The sequence below is a fragment of the Babjeviella inositovora genome (assembly GCF_001661335.1).
Source record: "Babjeviella inositovora NRRL Y-12698 unplaced genomic scaffold BABINscaffold_10, whole genome shotgun sequence".
NCBI lineage: Eukaryota > Fungi > Ascomycota > Pichiomycetes > Serinales > Babjeviella > Babjeviella inositovora.
Window position 1 is genome coordinate 243,527 of NW_017566847.1, and position 20,394 is coordinate 263,920.

The following is a 20,394-nucleotide window of genomic DNA, read 5'->3' on the forward strand; positions in this document are numbered from 1 at the left end:
TTGCATCTGGTTTCAGCATTCTTATCCCTTCATCGCCATTCGCGCATTTTACAAAAGTTTGCAATATATATCTGAGTCTCCTGCTGTATTTTTTTTTTATCTCTTTAATGTTATCATACCTTTGCCAGCTTGTAAAGTCCAGCAGATGGCCTTACCCCCACCATGAACAAAAGGTTCAACTCATCCGGGAGGTATTCGCAGGAGCAAAATGGTAGTTTCCACCAGGGGTTGAGCCTGGAATCTAGTTCTAGGGGTTGTGGCAATGTGAAACAAAGAATGCGAATCAAGGAGTCTAGTATGGAAATGAATGTTACATTGCTCGTATTGGGTAAAGCCTGGGATCTATACTGTGCATCTGAAGAAACGAGGAACCTTCAAATTTTGGAATAACTAATACGGTATGATTTATTCAAGACCATGCAAAGAGCTCTCATATCCGAATCTACCCTCTGATCCAGAACTAATGTTGGGACTCTTTTTTTCTACTTCTGATTATTTAATACTCGTACAACTAAAACAAAGGCTATTCTCCACGACCTGTACGCAATGAAAAATTATAGCACTTTGCCTTGCATATTTACCATAAGCGCCCTTCCACCATTCACAGCTTCCTATATCGCACTCTCATATACCTCTACCAACTCTAGATGTCTCTCGTTAAACGCCAAAAGGTGAAAACCTCTACCGATCTTATCAATCACGTATGTATGAACAAATATCTGCGTGTTTTGCATGTACTAACTGCTCTAGTTCGATGATACGGAAACCCACGAATACTCATTGGATCAAGGGATTTGGTTGTGTACCGAATCCATCCAGACCACCCTCACTGCCACATTTTCACCATCCTCCTACCAACTCGCCAGTGGCGGAATAGATAAACAGGTGTCGCTCTGGAACATTCCACAGCCCGGTTCCGACGCGGCAACGCCCAACTACGCTACCTTGTCTCACAAATCTGCCGTCACGGGTATCTCCTGGGCCACGGATGAGCAACTTATTGCTGCCTGTGCCGACTCCTCACTCAATTGGTGGGACGCCACCACCCAAATCAAGCTCCGTAAGCTGAAGTCCTGTCATACCTGTCCCGGCGGTGGTGTCATAAACCAGATTTCCGCCATTGGTACCTCCTCACAGGTGGTTAGTGTGGGTGATGATGGCTGTGCGAGGCTCTGGGACAACAGAGAAACTGCTGATGAGGCCAGCATCGAGATCAGGACTAGTTTTCCATTAACCACAGTGGCAGCGGCTTCCGATACAGTTTACATCTCCGGTTTGGACCCCTGCATTACAGCCTATGACTTACGTAAGGTTTCCAGTCCTCTCTGGCTGTACGCTCCACCGACCCCCGCGATGGTCACTTCCCTCAGCCACGGCGGAACCTCCTCTCTTTTTGCGAGATCCACAGACGGGAGCATTCAGCAGGTTAATAGCACACCGTTTGTCCCACTGACTCTTAGCCGAAAGGAAAGGGTGCTACAAGGTGTGGCTGATACCCAGTCATACTTGGTTCGGTGTGCCGTGAATGGGGATAAGGTTATTTCTGGGGGCGAAGATGGTTGTGTCACGATGTGGGAGTTGGGCACTGGGAAAATAGTGCGCAGGTGGGATACCACCGATGGGGTAAGGAACGTAGTTGTTGACGTTGGTTTTGATCCCAAGGGCGAATATGTCTACGGTACCTTGAGCGGCGGCGGTGTCGGTGTGTGGAAGGTGTAGGGAAAAGTCGAAGTTTACAGTGTTAGATCCTGTTCTCGGACAAAAATTACGAGCTAAATGCTTACCGGTAAATTCTTAACCCGAATCATTTCCCTCAGAGCAACAAAACCTAACCTGATAGAATCGTTGAAGCTTGGAGCATTGAGCGATACACCCTAGCTTAGTAGACATTTACATTTTATGAACCTACGTTAAGCCGTAGGGAGAATTCCGATCTGTAATTGCCAACTTATATATCAATTGACGTTCATGTTTTATCTGACCTCGATCAACATTTCACACTAGCTAATCCCCTTCCTGTGGATGAATCTCGTATGGGCATGGTGCACATACTGATATCTTTTTTAGTCACGTGACTCTAGAATGGCTCCTTGCTCCCGGTTGCTCTGGCCAACCAGCAGTGAACATGCCACACGTGCAGGATGTAGACAGGGCTGCTTTGCTCCCTGAACGCCGCTATAGCCTCTGGGCGGCGGATGACCAATTGGTTGAGTTTCTTCCAGATTCCGGCGAGTTCTTTCCTGGAGAGCTTCGAATGCCAGAGGAGTCACTCTGTATAAATTGGTTACTCCCTCGTATAAACCTTCTTCTGGCCAATACCTCACTCAATTCAACTACAATTAACCATGTTATCCCAAATTTCCAGACGCGCTTTAACCTCCAACAGAGCCATCGCCATGAGAATGTACTCTGAAGGCGCTACCGGTGCTCCAAGAGGCGCTTCCAGCGACGACGCTTTCTCCGTATGTATAGCCCGCTCCAAGTTTAGTTGAGACCGTTACTAACCCAGACCAGAAGCGCGAAGCCGCCCAGGAGAACCTCTACGTCAAGCAGCACGAAAAGGAGCAGTTGGCAGCCTTGAGAAAGAAGTTGGCCGAGCAGGAAAAGACCATCTCCGATATCCAGGGGAAGTTGGACGACTTGGAGAAGAAGTAAGTTCTGAGGCCTGAAGCGGGCTAACCGGGAGATGACCAACTATTAATGGCATTCAAGAAGCTAGTATGTAACGTTTGAATGTATGATATGCTAAACTTGGCCTGTTAGATCGAATGTGATCTGACAAGTTCTACTAGATCCATCCGAGCTGTATATGCGAGGGAAACCCAGGAGTCTTGATCACTTCAGAGAACACGGTAATGTGCCAAATGCAACCCTTGAATTGAATCAAGATATGCATCGACTAAAAGCCTAACCCCATCGGTTCAAGTAAATCATAGACCATCCATCGAATCATGAACTCGTCGAATCATGAACTATTTTCACGAATAGTTCAGTTCACACGCCCTGTTTTACCAAAACTCGAGAAGAAATCAGTGCACTATGGTAATTTGAAAGTTCTCTGCCTATGTTTCCGAACTCCCCGAAATTATCGCGCGATCCGTACATATGCCTACGTTCATGCATCAAGGTGCACTGCCTGTACCGCTATGGATGTCACCATCTTTAATCCAGCAATGGGTGTCCTTGTTGTCCCCCAGTTCTAAGTGTTATGCTCCTTTCACGTCATCCTTTCAATGCTATCTATCCGATTAGTGGCTACAAACGGAGCTTGTCCGGCGAAGCTAGACCTTTCCTTCACTGCGCGGCCATGCAGCCCTTTGTAGGCGAAAATCCCGTATATGTAGAGATGACGCAAGATAGCCGGAAGCTCGGGCCTCTCCTCCAACCAACTGTTTCAAAAACTCCAGAAACCCTTAGCAACACTGTGTAAACCAACTTCTATACTGCATATTGTTATGGGGGTGTGGCTACACAGGAAATTCTGATTTGTTCGCGCGAACTCTAATCAGAGATGCGCCCATTCTGATCATGCGTACGGCACCACTTATTGGCTCCTCGTCTCCAAATTTCCCCACCAAACAAAACACTTACGTCAACATTTCACTTGAACTTATAAGCTTCAACGCCCCATTTCATCCTATACGCTTCCATATAATTCTTCCATCTACCCCTTCCATTTTTCTGGGTCATCATTATCTGTGCATCTGCTGCCCGCACCCCCCCGTTACCATGAACATTCTCGTTTCCACCCCGAGCAAAGGAGGCTTAAGTAGTAAGTTGTGTCCGTGACTTATGGCTGGTTGTGTGGAGACAGACTGGAAGATTCTAATACGTAACCTATGCGGGCTCTGCCATTCAACTATCTGAAGACTTGAAGATACCCCCAGATGATCACAGACATCAATATCTATCGCCTAATACGTACAAGAAACGGCGTATCTTCAGATACATACGAGGACTATACCTTTTGATACAAGCAAAACTATTGCCACATATCTGGAGATTATCTATACGTTATCTTCCTGTTGTCTGCATCCCGTACTTGTCTCCATTGGTGCCTCCGTCTGGTTCGATCAAAACTAACCCCTTGTAGTGCACAAGCTCAGGCCGGAATCCCAGGCACGCTTTTCCCGTCGAGCCACGCCGTTTAACGCCACTTCCAGTTTACACCCCACCAACTCTACTGGCGCTTCTCCCATCGCCCATGTCGTTAACTTTACCCGCAAAGGCCGGCAATACGTGGCCATTTCCTACCACGACGCGATCCTCCAGCTCTACTGCCGCTCTCCCTCGCTCGGGTCGCCTAATCCTCGCTTTGAGCTTATCAAGCAGTGGCCAGCACACGTCGATGGAAGAAATGACTGCATCATAGGCCTCGTTTACTCGCTGGGGCTCCTCTACACCTGTTCGTCTAGAGGCAATGTGGTTGTGCGCAACTTGGACGATGATGACTGCAATTTCAGCCAAATCTCCGTGGTTATGGCCAGTGGGGTGCTCCAAAACGTCATTGGCCGTGAGGGGAAGGGGTTGGTGCTGGTTTTCCGTGTCTGTCCCACCAACCCCAAGTTGATAGCAGTGGCAGGACAGCGGTTAGGGGTTACGCTAGTAGAGTTGTCGCTCTCCCTACCAGTTGACTCGTATCCTCGTGAAAGAGTGGTTTGGCGGAGCAAAGCTGAGAGGGATATCTGGATTGGCGATGTGGGGTTTCTCGGCAACCAGGGAGAGGGTCACAAGCTCGTAGCAAGCACCCGCTTCGGCAGAGTGATGTTATACCACACGGCAAAATCCGAGTCGCCCATCGCGGACCTACAGGTGTCCCACCATCCCATTCTAGCGATAAAGCTTCTTCCAGGCATACTCCTCTACCAGGACTCCTATGACTTACTCGGCCTCATAGACTTGGAGTCCTTTAGCGTGACAGACGAGTTCCACATTCCTCTCCAGGGTTCGCTATCATGTCTTGAAGTGGTAGACGCCCAAGGGCCCACGGTGCTTGTCTCCACTCTCGATAGGCGACTCAAGTTGGTGAGGTTGGGCCAAGCAGGGAGATTCGAAGTGCTTGACTCGGTTTGTTTCAACGCCCAGGTGCGACAGGTGAGCGTGTTTCCGTATCAGACGTCTGGCCGGCAACCGGAGGGTACTAAAAGAGGTTTGGCGAAAGAAAGCTGGAGCGAGCCGCTTGTCAAAGGTGAGAAGGAAACGGTCGATGAGGGCGTTTCTGACGTCAAACGGGCGAGACTAGTGTAATGCCTTTTTCACTGTACAGATTTCACGTGCTGTCATGTTGACCGTACGAAGTGCTGTCTGCTATATACACAGTCATGATAATGAAATTTGGGGAATGTAAGGTATCAAATAGACCAGAGTCAGGACTGCGATTGTAGTGGGTTCTCTAGAACGGTCCCTTTAACTACGTTGAGTCTGATTAGCCGAGAAACGACCCGTAAGCTTTTAGGATGGTTGAAATAATTACAATAAGGGCAAAGTGGCTTTCAGTGGTTAGCCTCAACGCTGTTTTTTTTTAGTTATGTGGGTCTTTATTTCGTCATCGTAGGTTAAGTGGACATGTTAAACCTTACCAGACCATGCAGCCGCTGTCCGACGTTTAACAATGCATTGTGCACTGTTTCGAAATTTTTATTGCTTTTGGATAAACCTGAAGCCCCTGGAGCGATATGGAGAAATTAAACCAGAATAAGGTTGTGGATGGAAACAAAATACTAAAAAAATTTCGGGCCGAGCAGGGAATTGAACCCTGGGCCACTCACACCCAAAGCGAGTATCATACCACTAGACCACACGGCCGAAATCTCAGGAAGAACCAGTTAGGGTCGATGGCATCGGAGGCCCAAGTTCGTGTGCTAAAGAACCCATAGAGTTCTTAACTCTCAATACCCTACAAATTTCATACGTGATTGTCAGTTTACTAAGAGTTATAGCCACGGACTGGATAGATCTCTTATATGGAAATCAGAAATGGTTGGTTGGTATACCCCCCGACAGCATTTCACTATCTCTATTTTCTAGAACACAGAGAATTCGAGATACTTTCATATGGAGAGAATGTACCTATCCCGGCATAGAAACAGTACCAGTAGATACCTCACCCGGCTGAGTTTCCTACAGCTCGGTCCCCCTGCCTCCGCCACATTACACGAAGAACACTACAACATCTCAAACAGAATATACAACTCACGAATTATCTATACGAGTGGTACATCCCTGTGGAGTGAATCTCATGGTTCTGCATGCTCTCCTGTATCAAGTCAATGCTCTGGCCATACGCATCCAACGTCAACGTACTCGACATCGGTTGGCACAAGGTGATCGTTCTGGTGACAACCGAGTCGTTTGTCTCGACCGGCACGAGTAGCGGAGATATGAGCGGCACCAGCTCAGCGTAGCTTGGCGGATGGTCCTCTTCGTCGATGTTAAAGAGCTCCCCATCGGCCTCGTTGTCCGAGTCAAGCGATTCATGCGACCCGCCGGTGGGTCTACCGAGAGGGGCAGTGGAGAAGCTCCCAGACAAAGCTTGCTTGAGATGAGACAGCTCTGGGATCACGTTCCCGCCCGTATCGTCAGCGCGGTCGTTAACGCACATCAAAAAGTCCAAATTGTTGTACATTCCTGGCGCGGAGGAGGGAGTAGGCCCGCTCACGGATCCGTTTCTGGAGTACAGGCTGGAGCCAAGACTGGAAACCGGCGAAATCACCGCCATGTTCGAGTAGTCGACCGAGTAGCGCGAGTTGGGTGAGCCAAAGGGCGAGCCTGGAAGGGTGCACGTGACCGCCTCTTCAAACGTCGGCAATTCCTCCCCCAACGGTGGGATGTACACCTCCGGGTCAAAGTGTCGGATGGCCATCTTTGGCTTGGCAAGCGGGGCACTCACAGACGAGAAGGAATCGGAGTCGCAGGTCGGCACCGATTGGTAATCCGGTTCCTTGAACCGCACACCCCCGGTGGAGCTGGAGCTACTGGAGGCGGTATCTGTGGCTGTGAGGTCAAACCCGCTTTCCAGATACTGCGGCAATGTGGTGGCCTCCAGAGGGCAGTCTTTGGACAAAATCACGATCGGACTGTCGATCATCACTTCGTAGTGGTGCAACTTCTCGATGTGCTTCGGGACATCCGCAGAGGTGGAGAGCGAGTCCGACCAAAACGGATTGAGTTGCTTCTGGAGCTTGGAGATTCGGAACGCAATCTGGATTCGATGCGAGATCTTCATGAACTTGGAGTTGGTGTCGGGGTACAACACATAATCTTCCCTGGCTTTTGTCATCTCAGCCGACGACGTCAGCGCCGCCAAAGAGTCAGCAGAGTCTGGCTCGTGGTGGCGGTGGAGAATGCGTTTGAAGTGCCCGAGATGACGACCGTTGGTGCTGGGCAGGCTAGGCGGGGGGGCCAAATCGTTGACAGAATTGGCTCGTGACCGGTTGGCCTGGGTGGTGAACGTTGCCGAGGGGTTCCTCTTGATTTCCAATGAGTTAGACGATCCAAGGACATGTCTGGTCTTTTCGGGGAGATCCTCCTCCACCGCTTCCACGCCGAATGAAAGGGGAATATCGATGGAAATAGGCTCGCTGATGATCACGTCCTGGGAGCCTCGGTTCTTTCCTAGATGGTTGAATGTGGCGACCTCGCTCTCTGGGGCTTTCGGTTTGCCCTTCCGGGAGCTGGGGAGGTCATGGACAGGGACTGACTCGGTCCCTCCGTCAAAGCAGAGAGAAAGCAAGTTGTCGTTGAAACAGCTCACCACTTCTTCGCTCATGGCAGGCTTCTTTGCCTTTTTCTTGGACTTTTTCAAGCCGCGCTTATCGCCGCCCGGGGTCGTTCGCACTTCGTACAAGCTCACCACGCGGTCCTTGTACTTCTGTTTCGCGGGAATGGTGTAGTCAGGGAACGTCTCTGTGCCTTGCTCGTACTCGTAGTGTTCGCCCTTGTACAACGCAAAGTACGAAATCTTCTCGGTAATGTTGACCCGCACACGCTTGATAACGAGCTTTTTTACCAACGGGATCAACTTGATGTTCAATACCGTATCGGTTGAGCCGAGCGAGATGTACTTGTTTGGGAAGGATATCTCGTAGTTGAGTGAATCGTTCCACACCTTGTTCACGTAAACCGGCTTATTGAGGGTAGAGATTGACTGCGATGGTGGGAGCTTAACCACCGGAATATGGCAGCGCGCGTGGTAGGCTCTTGCTTTATCCGAAACAATGGTCAGCACGGCCACGTTCAACGTGTGGTTGAGGGCCCCGTTAGGCGAATAGGATGTTTCTGGGAGCGTGGCAGGGAACAAAATGGGTAATAAAAAGATGTAAATGCCTTGTTTCGTTTGGCTGTCTTCGTTCGTGGATGCAATGACATTCTCCCGGGGAAAGGAGGTATCGGTCTCGTCTTTGGTTACGTCTTTGGGGCCCATCAAGCGGTATTTCATCAACTCCCGCTGGTTCCCCTCACCCGGTACCGTTTCACCATCCTCCCCGATGAAGCAGTCGTGGTCGGCAAGCTTCATCCGCCATTCACACGCCCCGATGCGGGTGTAGTCGATGAGCTTGCTCTTATTGTAGGGCATGCCTTGGGGCCAGAGTGTCTTGGCTGCAGTGTTCAACAGAACGGTGAGCGAATCGACGGTGGTGGCGCTTTTCACGGTCACAATTACCACAAATCCGTGGACAACCGGGGAGTCCGTCTCGACCTGTGAGTTTAAATACAGCGGCGAACAAATATGGAACCGGGTGCTCTCTGGAGAGGGGGAGGATACTCTTTCAATATCCTCCTCTGGCGCCTCTGTTTCTGCATCATCGTTGTAGTTGGTAGAGGATGAGATGTTGGAGGGTACGTAGATGTGCTCATTGTAAGAGCTGAGCGAGATGTCAATGGTGTTTGAGCAGAGTCGCCGCGCGCTAGACGCGGTGCCTGCGAATAGCTCCAAGTTTTGCGGGCTCTTGAGATGATGGCGATCAATGAATTTTGCGAGCGCCACGTTCATCGGCAAGGGGCCCAGTGTAATGGGCGTGGGCGTTGGGGCCTTAATGTTACCCTTGTTCGACGCGAACTCGCTGAGCTCGCGTTGCGCCTGCGCAACACTCTCAGCCGAAATTGGCGTAGTATGTGCCCTCTCATCACACTCTATGCTTCGCTTGGGCGAGAGTGACTTGAGCTTAAGTGACTGGGTGAGTGACGACGACCGCTGGCGTCTCCCTGGAACTTCCATCGGGATACTCTTGTTCATCAGAGGGTCATCGGCAGCACTCGAGCCTCTTCGCTTGATGATTCCCGACAAAAAGGATGGTCTCCTGGGGGATTCCATAGTGATTAATCAGTGCAGAATGGGGGTACTGGTCGGTGTGATGCGTATCTAGGACGTCGATGGTAGCTCTGAGGTTACCTGAAATGAAATGGAAAAAAAAAGGGAAATGAATATGAAATGAAACTACCAAAAGATATCTGTATTCATGGAACAGCGACAAGGTTCCTTTTGTAAGAATACCGTTTTTTTTTTAAAAAAAAAAGGTCTGCCCTCGTACACATTACGACGTTACGGTTTCTTCTAGCGTTTAATCTTATCGGATATCAGGTAAACGCGCAAGCATAGCCGGAACTTCCCTATCCGGCATGGAACAGCGTTCATCCGTATACCACTGCAGGCCAGTTCAGACTGTCTCACGTTGCTCCTCGGTTCGAGGGCCGGGCCATCGGAAGAGGCGGAAGCTTACGGCGCTATAATGGCTGCACAGATGGGATACGGCTTGATCGAAAAAACCACCAGAGACTCAATGAAAACTCCAAGATACGCCTGAAATAGCAGGCATGTGACCGGGAGTAACCATCCTAAGTCTTGTGGGGATTGGCCTCGCGATCGGTAACTAATTTTTTTTTTCTCAGCCGAGAATGACCATTACGATTTAACTTTGTCTACACCATGTTTGATACTAAGAGCAAGATCTAGATTCTCACGTGCGTCCTCAACGTTTTTGTTGTATGCGGGGATTGTATGTCCAATTTTCGGGAATTAACTTTACACTTGTGCATCTTAATAGTTAATTACGGGCGAAGAGAGCAATTCAAGCATTGTCATAATGGTGCGATGTTTAATTTTACGCCTTTGAGACGCCAGCCATAAATAATCACCCTATGCTTTGATATGGTGTAGCCCACCTGCAGCTCTGACCTCACGAGTTGCGGCAATAGCTGAGAAGAGTGACCATAAATTAAGCTAAATGTCTCGGTTCTGGGCAATCGCTGGACATCTCTTGGCCCTAAAAGTTACTTATCATTAACTTGGTGGCAGCTCGTAGAACTAGGAACCTGGATCAGCTGATGGCAATCAGTGTGCATATCTATGACGTAGGTGAGTACATGGTCATAATGGCACGCAGGGACTTACTTCAATCTCTGCAGTCACATCCTCTCGGTGAAGAAATAAGTCTCGGATAGAATACCACCCGTCGGTCAGTCAAATGGCGCAGGCATCGAACCCGTAAAGACACTGTATAGTAGACCTTATATTTGTCTTAGACCGCTCGGTCAACACAAAAACTGGAGCACTACATGAATAGCCTCAGAAATGTATCCGAGGTTAGCAGTTTGATGGTGCGTTCTAAGAGCACTATGCTTGGGCTTTTGTAATCAATATTCATCGACAGGGAAAGCACATCTCGTTGCCATTCGGAATGGTATTTGATTCGTGACTTGCGGCCTTGCTTGTATCATCACGCTAGGAATCCACTTGATCGAATGTCACCGCCCCATTGTGAGACATTGTACAATTTACCAAATACCGTTAATGTCTCAAACCTGCTTTAGACATACATTGAAAGGAATTTATTGAAGGGTACTTATACGATATTCGTATACCGACCCAATACTTTTCATTACCGGTCCAATACTCTTTATTGAAGGTAACACCTAACTCAGACAACATAGACTTATCCCTTATATAAATAACCTTTCCTGCTCACTCTGTCATCTCTATTTACGCAAACCGTACCTTGATATATCAATTCAACAGCTATATACTTGGTTAATATGATAGATGTAAAACTTCTGCCAAGAATAACCTGGTGAGCTTTTTTATCCAAATCCCACGTGGCGGTAGACTGCTCCAGTCATTTGTCATACACTCTACTCTTTAACTTTCAACTCTATCCCGTACATTATGGCATCGACAGGGTGATCCACCCCCTTCAAAATGCCTACGCCAGGAATGTACCCGATTCTGTTGAACCCCAACTTGTCCCAGATCTTCCAGGAGGCAACGTTGGTCACGAACACTAAGTTAAACACCGAATAGGTGTAGCCTAGACGGGGTGCCCAGTCCAAATACGTCTTCCCCAAGGCTTCGCCAAGCCCCATGCCTCTGATCTTGCGGTTGACTAAAAACCCACCGTTGCAGTTGTGGGAACAGCGCCCGATGTAGTTTGGCTTCACGTAGTATGTCCCGAGAAATTCGGTCTCCCAGTTGGTGGTACCGTTCTTGTCGGCGTCTTTAAGACTCTCCCACTCACCCTTTATCAAAATCGCAACAAAGGAGCAGAACCAGTAGCCTCTAAACTGGTCACTGTCCATAGTTTCGTGGTGTGGATAGGTAAGGCCCTCCTCGACGGCGTGGTTGAATTCCTGGTGCATGTACTCGAACAACGATTCGGGGACAGAGGTGCTGGTAGTGTTATTGACTGGGAATAAGGTCGCCTTGCCCCCGGTCTTTGGCAAGGTGATAACCTTGGGCTGGGTGATGCATGGGTTAGCGCGGAAGTCCAATCTGGTTTGGGGAAGCGACTGAAGTCTCGCAAAAGCGTCGTCTGTAGCGGTCATTGAAATATCGATATCTAGCTCTGTTTAGCCATAAAAGAGTGAGCGGAGAGGTTTGCATTTATATAGGCAGGATATAGATCTGTGGAAACCTGGAGAAGGGTATGGAGCACAGCGCAGCCCCGGTTCAGTGAAAATCTTGGCCTACACGACGCCGCACAAGTCAAGGTAGGCCAATAGCATTTGTAGCTTTGATAAGAGTCTAAATGTTGATAGGGCGTATTCGTGACGAGGACGTAGAGTATCTTGTAAGACATGAGATAAATCAGATTATAGGCGCATGTTCTCTCTCAATACACAAATGGCATTGTTAAGGTTAAAGCAACGTGCGACGTTGCACGGAAAGGCCGATAAGAGGTCAATCCCGGCGCGAGTATCCCTTTTGCCCTTCAGGTCTTTAATTTTCGCCTTGCAGCTTTTCTTTGACTTCCTCTCCGAGTAATTAATGGCACTCTTTATTACTTAAATATTCCTTCAATCTGGCATCGGGGGACCATTTCCTTATCTATTTTGTATGTAGCACGTGACATCCAAAAAATTTCCCGTGCACCTTAAAGCGCCATTAGTGTTGCGAAGAGGTTGGTAGATGGCACTACGATCACAAAGTTATAAGAACCCTTTCTCACCGTGTTCAATGGACAGAAGCAAGAGGGTGACCGTCAAGCTTGACTTTGACGAAGAGTTTGACAAAAATTTTGATCTTGAAGACACCCTCACGAAGCCCAAACGGACAATCAAACTTGAGGATGACAACCACCCCGAGCTCCCCCTAGCCCCTAAGATCCGGTTCAAGAAAATAAAAAAGGAAAAAGCATTGTTGATCAAGCAGGAAAACGATGTTACATATATCAAGAAGGAAGAGCCACTACTCCACATCACAGTGCCTCTTGTTAAGGAAGAGCCGTCATTGGCGGCGATGGCAAAACTCGAACGAATGGCAAAGCTCAAGCAAGAGGTAAAGCTTGAGCAGAAGCTCAAGCAGAAGATCGAGCAGACACTTGCACCGGCGAGTACTGAGGGTTTACACCAAACCTCGCAGGAAGAGGAGCTGGACGAAGACATTGAGAACGATAGAGCCTGGTATACGTTGGACGAGCATGGCTATGAAAACACAAACTACGACTGGGAGGATGAGGAGCGGGAAACGGAAAAACTCTTGGAAAGCCACCGAATGCATCTCAAGCAGAAAGAACGAAGCCGAGCCCGGAACTCTGACAGGCGCCTCGACAATGATCTCTGGGAGCGCAACCAGTTGCAGCTCTCGGGAACCGGTGGCAGCCGTGTGGATGACATTGATGACGAAGAAGTGCCTATGCAGATCAGCACTCATCATTTGGTTCCGCCGTTCCTTGCCGATGAACACGCCTCGGTGGACTCCTCAAACAAGTACTCGTTCCTCAGCGCGGCCGCCAACAAGAAGGGGGGCATGGTGAGCCCGGTGCGGGACGTGGAATCCACCATGGCGATCTTTGCCAAACGGGGAAGCACTTTGGTGAAGGAAAGACGGGTCCAGCAAGAACGGATCAAACAGGCAAAGAGTGCGGCGAGTGTAGTCGGCACGGTGCTAGGTGAGGTTCTAGGAATAAGGGAGGAGGCGGCAAAGGCCGAGACAACAGTCAGTGTTGACGAACAAGAGGTGGATAATGTTTCTCGTGCGACGTTAAAGGAGCAACGGCGGTTCTTGCCCGCGTTTGCGGTGCGCAACGAGTTGATGCAGGTAATCAATGAAAACCAGGTGGTTGTCGTGATTGGTGAGACCGGCTCCGGTAAAACGACACAACTCTCGCAGTACTTGCTCGAGGAAGGATACGGGCACGGGGATGACCCTGTCAAGGGCCGAAAGAAGATGATTGGGTGTACCCAGCCCAGGCGAGTAGCGGCGATGAGTGTGGCGAAGCGTGTGAGCGAGGAAATGGAGGTAAAGCTTGGCGAAGAGGTTGGTTACGCGATCAGATTCGAGGACTGTACCACTCCCAGGACCATTATCAAATACATGACCTATGGTGTGTTGTTGTGGGAGTCGTTGGCGGACCCTGTGTTAGAGAAGTACGCGGTGATCATCATGGACGAAGCGCACGAGCGGGCTTTGAACACGGACGTGTTGTTAGGGCTTTTCAAATCCGTGCTCCACAAGCGGAGAGACTTGAAATTGATTATCACCTCGGCCACGATGAACGCCGATCGTTTTTCTGCCTTTTACAACGGAGCGCCGCAGTTCACGATCCCGGGGAGAACCTACCCTGTGGACCTCTTCTACGCAAAGTTCCCAGCCGACGACTACGTGGAGGCGGCCATCAAGCAGGTGTTGACGATTCACTTGACAACAGACATCACGGGAGACATCTTGGTGTTTATGACGGGTCAGGAGGACATTCAAGCGACGTGTGACATTCTCGCGGAGCGCTTGCTCTTGCTCGATTCGCCACCTCCCTTGGAGATCTTGCCGATTTACTCCACCTTGCCGGCCGATCTCCAGGCAAAGATCTTCCGAAAAAAACTGAGGACCGTGGCAGGGCCGCGGAAGGTCATTGTGGCGACCAACATCGCCGAAACATCGCTCACCGTAGACGGTATCAAATATGTTGTGGACACCGGGTACTGTAAAATGAAGGTGTACAACGCCAAGATGGGCATGGATACGCTCCAGGTGGTTCCCATCTCGGTCGCCAACGCTAACCAGCGGTCGGGAAGAGCCGGGCGTACGGGGCCGGGCGTTGCGTATCGCTTGTACACAGAGCTGGCAACCCGTGAAGAGATGTATGCGCAGCAGATTCCCGAAATCCAGCGCACCAACTTGTCGAGCACCGTTTTGTTGCTCAAGTCATTGCGGCTCTCCCAGAAATTGTCTGAGTTCCCATTTATGGATCCCCCGCCTGAAATCTCCTTAAACACTTCGTTGTATGATTTGTGGTGCTTGGGCGCGCTCGACAACTTTGGCGAGTTGACCGAGTTGGGAACCAGGATGGCGAGCTTTCCGATGGAACCAACCTTATCCAAGCTCTTGCTCATATCGGTGGGCTACCAGTGCTCCGAGGAAATCATCACCATCGTGTCAATGTTATCGGTACCTAATGTGTTCTACCGGCCAAAGGAGCGCCAGGCAGAGTCCGATGCCATTCGTGAGAAATTTTTTGTCCCCGAGTCTGACCACTTGACGTTGTTGAACGTCTATTCGCAGTGGAAGTCGCAAAAGCACTCCGACCTGTGGTGCCAACAGCACTTTCTCCACCTGAAGTCCTTGAGACGTGCCAAGGATATCCGCCAGCAGTTGATTTCCATCATGAAGAAGCAGAAGTTGCCGGTTGTGTCCTCGGGAACGGAATGGGATACCATTCGCAAGTGTATTTGCTGCGGGTTCTTCCAACAGGCAGCCCGATTCAAGAAGTTTGGCGAGTTCACCCAGCTTCGCAACTTGATGGGCTTGCATTTGCACCCGACCAGTGCCTTGTATGGACTCGGGGACCTCCCGGGCTACGTCGTCTATCATGAAGTGATGGTGACGTCCAAGGAGTACATGAACACGGTGACCGCGGTAGATCCCCTCTGGTTGGTCGAGTTTGGGTCTGTGTTCTACAGCTTGAAGAAAACGAAGAAGTTGGTCGAGTTTTATGGCCAGGACTTCTTGGACGATTTTGAAGGCAAGTTTAACATGGAGAAGCAGATGGTCAAAGATAAGGAGGAGTACTGGCAAAGAATCAAGAGCAAGGGTGCAAAGGTCACTGGGGATACAGGCAGTTCGAAGAAGACAGTGGTCAAAGCAGCCGGTTTCCGAAGCAGAAGAGGGTTTTAGGGTAAGATCTGGATAGAGGCTGGGCTATAATAGACGCAATTCGTTGGAATGTGTCGTATTTAATTTCTGTTTGCCTATAGTGTGCATAATTGGTGGAACTACAGACGCATGTATTGTATCAATATAATAAAGCTGTATATATGGATAATAACTACAAAAATTTTATATGTATATAAAAAATTTTACGTATGGATGGTGAAGAAAAATAGATATGAGATATATATGGATATATAAATACTAAAATTCTAAACAATATTCTTAATACGCACAAATATCTATCGATAATCTCGCCAAAGATATATATACAAAAGTGGATACAGATATAGAAATATCTTAGACTACATCATGACCTTGATATTGCGGTCACGGCCGGGTTTCGAGCTTTTCTCTGGGTATTATGCGCTACATGTTGTGCACGACTGTGAAAATTAAGATCAATGTTTTACGTTTAGCAAATTCGAACACCGGCCTGTATTCAATCACGTGCACATACCACCTCTAAACACTAATCTTCTATAGACCATTAAAAATGATAAATACCGTTATTAAGACAAATCCATCGATTATACAACCTCAATAGTGTCAATATATGTAAAAATATAGATTCTTTTACAGTCTTAGTTTTGAAAAAAAACAGGTAAATCTCTTTGAAAAGCGTGTCATCTTTATGCAAGGACAATGCTAATCGTCTCTGTATTGTTAAAATTGACAGATGTACAAGCCCGAGGGCTGTACGAAAAACTTGGAATTCCCACTTATCATATCATGCAGAGTATGTATGTGAAAAATTTCTTATACTAATAATACTGGCAAATAACATCTTACAGAGAACATGAGAAATAAACCTGTTTTTGAATTTGTAAGTGATACTCCACCGGCAATGACTTGTTTCCTTCGATGTAAGACCACCGGTGCACCTACCTGGTTACTTTTAAAAGTCTACTTCAAAACGTCAACGGTATTTCTTGGGTTTCGCCAGCGCTATTCGTTCTCCGTCGATGCAAGTAATAAGCTTTCCGACTGTGTTATCTCGCATCATCGGTGGCACTTTACAGCTAAGGGCCTTCGGAACGCATATGCGAACAAAGGTTTCACCTACAATACTGACCTAAGACAAGTGATTCATGGTTGTCACCTTTGACCACGCTGTACGGTTCATCCACACTTTGGCTGCGACGCCAAGAGAGGGTTCACGCTACAAAACGTCGTTAGTGCCGTATGACGCCTGGCTCGTGGTTCCAACCTTAAACCGTCGGGGAGAATTGCTTTTTACCGCATTCAGTGAAAAATCTTCACTGAAAAGTCTCAATACCGGTATCAAGGAGCTGATCATCGTTGAAAAGGATTTATTTCCGCTTCTTCAAACTGTTTTGCAGGGGGCCGTCTTCCCGAATTTTCTCTTTTTTTCTTCATTTTGCTCAGAGCTGCCTTCCAAGCTGCCTTAAGGTGGAGATTTGGGTGGGGAAAAGTGTGACTTCCTGCATGGACTGCCGGCACTGACTTCCCATAGCAAAGTCATGCTGGCTATATTGGTCGCACGGCATCCTGTGCGTTTCCCGGCAAAGCTCCACAGCGTGAAAATCACGTCAAGCAGCTGTCTGTCCCTGGGGGTAAATGTTGCCTACTTCAGCCGGCCACTACTGAGAGGATGCGATTTTTATGCAGTTTAGATCGGGGAGGGTGAACGCCTCACAGTTTGAGGGGATTTCACCCACAGGTCCGAAGTTACAGATACAATTTCTTAGCCCTTTGGCATGATGCCGTACCACCTCCCCCACCTGTTTACCCTCTAAAGTTCTTCGGCTCTAATTCTTATTCAATTAAGGTTGAGTCCCGGAGAGCTCATATTACATCCGTTGCTGCGGGCATGCCGCGGAGACGTAGACACAGCAGTAACAAGCCAGGTGGCGCATGTATTCGTGCCAAATGAGCTGTGAGCAAAGGAAAGCTGTGGCGGTACGCCACACTTAACCTCCACTATGCCGACAGCGGCGAAAATGGCCCGCGCGGGCTTGGCGTCACCATTTCGAGCACCGCCTGCATGCAAACATGGGGAAAGTGACAGGAGCTGGCGGCTCATGTCACGTTTGCCAAACATTTATTTTTCACTGTGCGTTTCTTTTTTGCTTCTCAGCCCAAAGCTTGACCTTTTGGCGGCTAGCACATATATAAATAATGCTGCCCCCCCGGGAATGGTTTTTATGCTTCTTGTTTCTCCACAGCCATACGGTATCGTCTACTGTATACACCTTACCCTCTTAACCATCCTAGATCACACATAATGTCTTTTGGCGGCTCCACACCGGGCAGCTATGATGCCCCGTTATCGATGCTTTCCTCGTCGCCTCGCACGTTTAGCGAGTTTGTGAAGAAATCGCACTCAAACCTCCGTTCTTTGCACCAGCTCGCGCCGTTGGCGGAATCCACCACATCGGTGTCTCAGGTCTCTGCGTTTTCCGGCATCAAGTCGCTCACACCGTCATCCAGCTTGGTCATCCCACGCTCCGCATCCTTTCTCCAGAAGCCGTACGCCATCTCTGCCGGCAGTCTTGCGGCGTTCAACTTTGACAAAAACATTGTGAACTTGCCCGGCCACATTCTCTCCGATATCTGCTTCTACTTGTATAATGACACCCAGGACGCCATTAACTTCGGCCGCACGTGCAAGACGCTAAACGACGTGGCCAACAAGCAACTCTACATGAACATCATGATTGTCAACGACAATGCCTCGCAGAAGATCTACAACAAAAAGTACACAAAGCAGTACACAGTATTGTTCAAGTCCAAACTCCCCGACCTTGTGCGCACGTTGAAGTTGAACCCGAGATTACCGCAGTTCTATGTGGAAGAAATCGTGATTTCCACCACCTCCGACGCCAACGGCACCGGCGGCAACACCTTTGAGCCGTTGTACAAGGTGCTCATGAAGTCGCAGTCATTGGTCAAGTGCGACAACTTGGACTACAACAACTCCAAGATCTACTACAATTTTATCGACTACAACAAGACCAACTACATTCAGGGAAATTTCCGTAACATCCATCACGAGGAGGTGGATGAGATGGAATATGATGAGGTTAGATTGAGAAGAAGCCGCAGCATGAGGAGACGCTCGGGCACCATGCTTTCGAGCTCGCCGTACCTCTCGCGGAGCAGCGGCGGCGGCATCTCGTCCACCTCCTTGTTCTTGTTTGACAAGTCTATCATGCCGTTGCGCGAGTTCCAGTTGTTAAATTGGAATGACATCAACATCTTGAACCCGGCCACCACCAAGTCTTTGAAGATCTACGTCCCAAGACAGAACATTTTCTCGACATTGGGGGTGGAAAACTTCAAGGTATCCCGCAACGGGATCCAGGTGTTGGAAAGATTAAACGAGTTGCATTTGAACGCCACCACCACCACATACCAGTTTCTAAACCACGTGTCGGAGTTGGTGGCCAGGGGCGCGATGGACCGTATGCAGCTCCTCACGTTGTCTGTGACCAACACCCACCGCTACAAGATCATCGACCGCGACAACGTCCAGGACACCAAGTTGCTGTTCCACAAGTTGAATTCCGCCATTGACATGACTTCCCCATGGTTGAAGAACTTGGAATTGAAGATGAACTGCGACGACATGAACTGCCAGCTGTGCTTCAGCGATGCCTTCTTCAAGCAGTGGTTGGAGGCAGTGACTCCCCTGGTCACGCTCTCGGAATCCCTTAGTGGGAAGAGACGCAAGTTCCAGCCAAGTATCGCCAACGTTGAAAAGCTCGTGATTGTGAACAACAAGAATAACAGCTCACACCAGTGGTGCGACTTCATCACCGACTACTTGCCGTTCTTCCTGAACTTGAGAAGCTTCTATGTTAATTTGAACGATTTTACAAAGTTGCCAAACTCGTCCAACCCACACATGTTACACAGCGACCAGGTTGTGGCCCCTGACGCCGATCTTCATGATCGTACCGTGCGTATGTTCAACGCAATCTTGCGCTTGAAGTCCTTGCAGGAGTTGATCATCCCCGACTTCTTCTACAACTGGGTACCGTACATGACGGCCCCAGAGGGCGAGCGCGACCCGCAAGCCTTGCTCAAGTCCGAAAACTTTGTCGCCAGATTGAACAAGTGCCGCTGTGACAGCTGCGACGCCGGCCGGGCAACGTTCGCTGAGCTTGCCAAGTTTGACTACTTCAAGGACTTTAAGAACTTGAATATGCAGATGGAAGATGAGGATAGCCTTCCTGGTTCGCTTAAGTTGTCGTACGAACACTACTGTTATGCAAACTACATCTTGACCTCCTTGAAGTCGCGGATTCCGTTGAAAAACATCTTCACCATCACCACGTTACTCGACTACATGAAGGTGCAGCCGTTGAACGACTTTGAGAAAAAGCATCGTCAAATCCTTCGTTTCGAGTCCACCACAATCAATGCCGATGCTAGCGCCATTACCGGCGAGTCGCAAGAGGCCAAGGTAAACAAGGTGATTTCATTGTTGATCCACGCCATCCGTCCGGAGATTTCCCAGCTAGTAAAGAGCCAGTCTCGGTTGGAAACTATCGTCGCTGGCGGTATTCATACGACGTTTGACAGAGCCAGTGGGAGCATCGGCGTTTCTGGGGTCTACGACGTGTTCAGCGACTCGATCGTCATTTAAAAAACAAGCTACATACATACTTTGCATTTTGATTTTTTTTTGTAAGCGTGCCCAACGCCATTTACTTTGGCCCAAGTCTAGCGGAAGTTTTGCCAGTAGGGAACAATGTATGGTATGACCAATAAGTCTGTGGGCACTGGTG

At 48.9% G+C, this 20,394-nt stretch overlaps 8 protein-coding genes and 1 non-coding gene across 9 annotated transcripts; 5 read left to right on the top strand and 4 right to left on the bottom strand.

Moving 5' to 3' along the window:
- Positions 1–647: 647 nt before the first annotated feature.
- Positions 648–1,719, top strand: BABINDRAFT_168205 (WD40 repeat domain-containing protein; the record flags this gene model as incomplete). Its single annotated transcript, XM_019130573.1, has 2 exons — positions 648–701; positions 751–1,719. The coding sequence occupies 2 exons, from the start codon at positions 648–650 to the stop codon at positions 1,717–1,719; spliced, it is 1,023 nt and encodes a 340-aa protein (XP_018983790.1).
- A 626-nt stretch (positions 1,720–2,345) lies between these two features.
- BABINDRAFT_39410 (uncharacterized protein) lies at positions 2,346–2,655 on the top strand (the record flags this gene model as incomplete). Its single annotated transcript, XM_019131927.1, has 2 exons — positions 2,346–2,462; positions 2,515–2,655. 2 exons carry the CDS (start codon positions 2,346–2,348, stop codon positions 2,653–2,655), a joined length of 258 nt encoding a protein of 85 aa, XP_018983791.1.
- An 834-nt stretch (positions 2,656–3,489) lies between these two features.
- BABINDRAFT_84720 (uncharacterized protein) lies at positions 3,490–5,461 on the top strand. The gene is made up of 2 exons (XM_019132805.1): positions 3,490–3,776; positions 4,094–5,461. Coding segments are annotated over exons 1-2 (1,155 nt in total). The 5' UTR covers positions 3,490–3,775; the 3' UTR covers positions 5,248–5,461.
- Positions 5,462–5,733: 272 nt separating this feature from the next.
- Positions 5,734–5,805, bottom strand: BABINDRAFT_t288. The gene has a single exon. It is a non-coding gene; the product is annotated as a tRNA-Pro (tRNA).
- A 232-nt stretch (positions 5,806–6,037) lies between these two features.
- Positions 6,038–9,523, bottom strand: ECM21 (Ecm21p). Its single transcript, XM_019132802.1, has one exon. The coding sequence runs from the start codon at positions 9,311–9,313 to the stop codon at positions 6,200–6,202; it is 3,114 nt and encodes a 1,037-aa protein (XP_018983793.1). The 5' UTR covers positions 9,314–9,523; the 3' UTR covers positions 6,038–6,199.
- A 1,549-nt stretch (positions 9,524–11,072) lies between these two features.
- BABINDRAFT_162683 (uncharacterized protein) lies at positions 11,073–12,040 on the bottom strand. Its single transcript, XM_019129478.1, has one exon. It carries the CDS (start codon positions 11,815–11,817, stop codon positions 11,128–11,130), a length of 690 nt encoding a protein of 229 aa, XP_018983794.1. The 5' UTR covers positions 11,818–12,040; the 3' UTR covers positions 11,073–11,127.
- A 708-nt stretch (positions 12,041–12,748) lies between these two features.
- On the top strand, positions 12,749–15,604 carry BABINDRAFT_39139 (DEAH-box RNA helicase; the record flags this gene model as incomplete). The annotated part of the gene is made up of 2 exons (XM_019131910.1): positions 12,749–13,206; positions 13,249–15,604. The coding sequence occupies 2 exons, from the start codon at positions 12,749–12,751 to the stop codon at positions 15,602–15,604; spliced, it is 2,814 nt and encodes a 937-aa protein (XP_018983795.1).
- A 1,404-nt stretch (positions 15,605–17,008) lies between these two features.
- On the bottom strand, positions 17,009–17,738 carry BABINDRAFT_162684 (uncharacterized protein; the record flags this gene model as incomplete). The annotated part of the gene is made up of 1 exon (XM_019129479.1): positions 17,009–17,738. A coding segment is annotated over exon 1 (278 nt), but the record flags the coding sequence as incomplete, so codon positions are not given.
- Positions 17,739–17,885: 147 nt separating this feature from the next.
- On the top strand, positions 17,886–20,252 carry BABINDRAFT_168210 (uncharacterized protein; the record flags this gene model as incomplete). The annotated part of the gene is made up of 1 exon (XM_019130574.1): positions 17,886–20,252. One exon carries the CDS (start codon positions 17,886–17,888, stop codon positions 20,250–20,252), a length of 2,367 nt encoding a protein of 788 aa, XP_018983797.1.
- Positions 20,253–20,394: the final 142 nt, after the last annotated feature.